The sequence below is a fragment of the Amphiura filiformis genome, chromosome 2 (genome assembly GCF_039555335.1).
Source record: "Amphiura filiformis chromosome 2, Afil_fr2py, whole genome shotgun sequence".
NCBI classification, from domain to species: domain Eukaryota; kingdom Metazoa; phylum Echinodermata; class Ophiuroidea; order Amphilepidida; family Amphiuridae; genus Amphiura; species Amphiura filiformis.
The window spans coordinates 76,782,347-76,785,686 of NC_092629.1; the positions used below are offsets into that span (position 1 = coordinate 76,782,347).

The 3,340-nt window shown below is 37.3% G+C and overlaps 1 protein-coding gene and 1 non-coding gene across 2 annotated transcripts; one reads left to right on the forward strand and one right to left on the reverse strand.

The window, feature by feature from the left end:
• Window positions 1–286: 286 nt before the first annotated feature.
• Window positions 287–358, forward strand: Trnae-uuc (transfer RNA glutamic acid (anticodon UUC)). Its single transcript has one exon. It is a non-coding gene; the product is annotated as a tRNA-Glu (tRNA).
• A 1,713-nt stretch (window positions 359–2,071) lies between these two features.
• On the reverse strand, window positions 2,072–2,671 carry LOC140143345 (transmembrane protein 79-like). Its single transcript, XM_072165205.1, has one exon. The coding sequence runs from the start codon at window positions 2,669–2,671 to the stop codon at window positions 2,072–2,074; it is 600 nt and encodes a 199-aa protein (XP_072021306.1).
• Window positions 2,672–3,340: the final 669 nt, after the last annotated feature.

Sequence of the window (3,340 nt, forward strand, 5' to 3'; positions counted from 1 at the left end):
ATTTATTTCATTTCAATGACCGGTCAGAATGGGAAACTTTGAAAATTCATAATTCGAAAAGTTTTTGACCGATTTTGTCCATTTAACCACCAAAATACTTCTGTTGATGAGTTCTTTCCAGAAAACAATCTTTTGTAGCAAAAGGGGCAACATGAAATTATGATGGTCATCCCTACCTTTAGAGTAACAAACGAAATGTGAATCACTAGAAAAGAATACACAGTTTAAAATTCTTTACCAGTTGATAAGAATATGTCGTGTAATTTTGCTCATACAAATTCAGCAATCCCGTGTGGTCTAGTGGTTAGGATTCGTGGTTTTCACCCACGCGGCCCGGGTTCGATTCCCGGCACGGGAAATTTGCGTTTTGTCTTCAACACTTCACATAAAGAAGGGCTCTGGTATGAACATTTGCATATTATTTTTGTGGGACATTAAAGCATGTCAGACATATCGACTTCATTCTGAATACGAAGAATGTCCTTCTGATATCAAATAATTTTGATTTTTTAAAATTCGCAATATAATACAATTTTTATGGCAAATTATAAAAAATTGAAATTTTTGACATTTAACAGTCCTCGAAGTATAATTTATAAGTGTATGCAGCCGGGAGAAAAATCCAACGATCATTTGAAAATTTTGATCTTTCGTATTGAAGATCCAGATTTTTTCCCCCGAAACACCAAAAAAATTGAGGTATCTTCAATACGAAATTCAAAATTTTAAATGATCGTCGGCTTTTCCTCCCGGCTACTTACACTTTAAGTACATAAAGGACTGATAAATATGAAAGATAACAAAATCATCAATGTTTAAAAATTTGTATTATATCGCCAATTTCAAAAGCTAAATTATTTGATATCAGAAGGACATTCCTCGTATTCAGAATGCAATTCGATATGTGCTCTCATATCCTATAAAACGTTCAAACTAGCTCTCACAAAATGAGCAAAAAGTTGGCTCTTTGCTTCGCTCTTCAAAAATCAATATTTCCGTCAGAATGTCTTTTGTTATCTATTGAACTGTATCTTCTATAGTGCCCTGGCGACTTTATGCTCATTTTGTGGGAGCAGGTGATTGTGAGTTGAGGCTTTCTGGCTCTCAACCCTCGAAAGAGCTTTTTGTCATCTTATTGCTCATAGGCCATGGTTAAATCTACAACGAAAGTTTTTTCTTATGAATATCGGTTGCCAACCAATCGCATCAGCGCAACTGACAAGCAACACGTCGGCACCGCGAGAGTAATGCGGATACGCCATCACACGCGTAGAGTTTGATCGGGACGCACCGGTCAATAGTTCGTTTCCATGACCGGGCCCAGTTCATGTTGATGAATTTCTCTCAAATACAGGGCATAGTTAAAAACAATACAGTATTTGTACAGTATTTTTTGTTATTGTGTTTTCATACATTTTCGGACACTACTCATTTATATCATACTACTTCATTTACAATTGGAATATTCTACACTGTGTATGATTACAGCTTTGGAATCAACACTACAAGGTAGTCATATTCCAAATTCAATAGTTCTAGGGGTGTACTTAATGAATATATTAACATCTCAACATGCGTACCTTGGTCAGATATTTTCCATTTTTTCAGGTAAATTGTTGAACGTCAAGATATGCTTCAAATTGTACAGGTTACTTATTTTATGTGTAAGCCCATTTTCTATTTTATAACTAACCAAAAATGATATATAATTTTCAATTTCCACTCCACCCTAATTTGATTAAGCAGTTAATGCGAATCGTGGAGCAGTTAAGCCAGCAATGACATTTTACAATACAGAATGTGTCCGATTGTTGCTTTCAGCATTTATGTAATAAGATTTTGTTCATAAACAATTAAAATTGATATAGTTTCTGCAAAGTTATCGATGTCCGCCCGTTAATATCCGTGTAAACTATGTACTTTATATGATTGTCCATTCCCGGGGTCCATTCTATTATTTTAATGTTTCCGCCGTTACGGTGAAAAATCCAAGTAAACCTTCGATTGTCATAATTTCAAGATTGTTTTCTTCCATAGTGACGTTCCGCATAGCATTTAAGAAGAAAGTGTCTTAATCACCACTTGAAAATCCATGATAGGTGGCACCATAGTAGAACAGACAAAACAAGGCGTATCCATGCATGCCAATGCTTGGATATATTGTCAACATGAATCCCAAGGCCCTCTGGAAAGCATGGCGCGTATAACCGATCCAATATACAATCCTTCCAATGACGAACAGGATGACTATGAGAGGAATTAACTTCAAATTCTCTGGCTGGACGTAAGATGCAACGGCGAATAGGCCGGGAACATGGATGAGAGTTTGTTCGACGGTGTTCGCCAAAAACCGAACGTGGACTGCGATTAGAGGTGGGGTAAACTGTTCGGGTTTCCTCGGATCCCCGGCGATGCGCAGATTATTTCCTCTTGCTGTTCCAACAACAAGTATAGCTATAATCGTTGGGAGAATTTCTAATGGAATCCATCGAAAAGTGTATATCATTCGGTCAATCATGTTTGGATCATCTGGTATGGTAATAGGTACATAGTAATAACCGACATAGAAATATACCAACAGTAGCGCTAGAGATGTGACTACTTGAGTGTTAATCATGGATTCCCAAGCACGTACCTGTTTGTCCACTGGTTTTTGTTCAGATGATGCCATGTTGTTACAAATACAGCGTGCATGTACCGTATGGCATAAAGTACTTGGAAAGTGCTGCAGAAATATGTTGTACTCAACTTATGTTTATAATATTTGAAAATATGCCGTATGAAGCGGTTGCGAACGGCAAACCAGAATATGTAGCAAGTCGGTAGTCGGAAATATATGTTGATACCAACCAACAGAATAGAAGCAAATGTGTCCTATATACATTCACATGGGCCTACTACAAGGCAAGAGTTCAATCAAGGGGGTGACACTAAATTCACGGTTGTTCTATTAGCAACGCAAAATCTATGAACAATTCAGCTGGTTTACTAGCTAGAAAGTGAGGCCAGTTATCGATCCGTTATAGCTCGTTATGAATAATTCATGTTCGACCCCTTGGATCATGTTAATTGAGTTTGGCAAATAACAACGTTGTTAGTTTTGCGAATTTTGCCTGTTCAATGAGAGTATAGCGCGCCCCCAATACATCTGGGCACAAACCAGGCGAAAACGATCCAGTTTAATGAAATGGCGGACGGGTATTCCCATCAGGCACCAGTGATATGTTTTTTCAAAGAAAGTCTACTAATTTAATATGAAATGACATTTTGCAATAGCAAAGTCAAAATTAGGACTTGCTGTCAATAATATGAAGGAAATATGTGACAGAGGCAAGGTGTG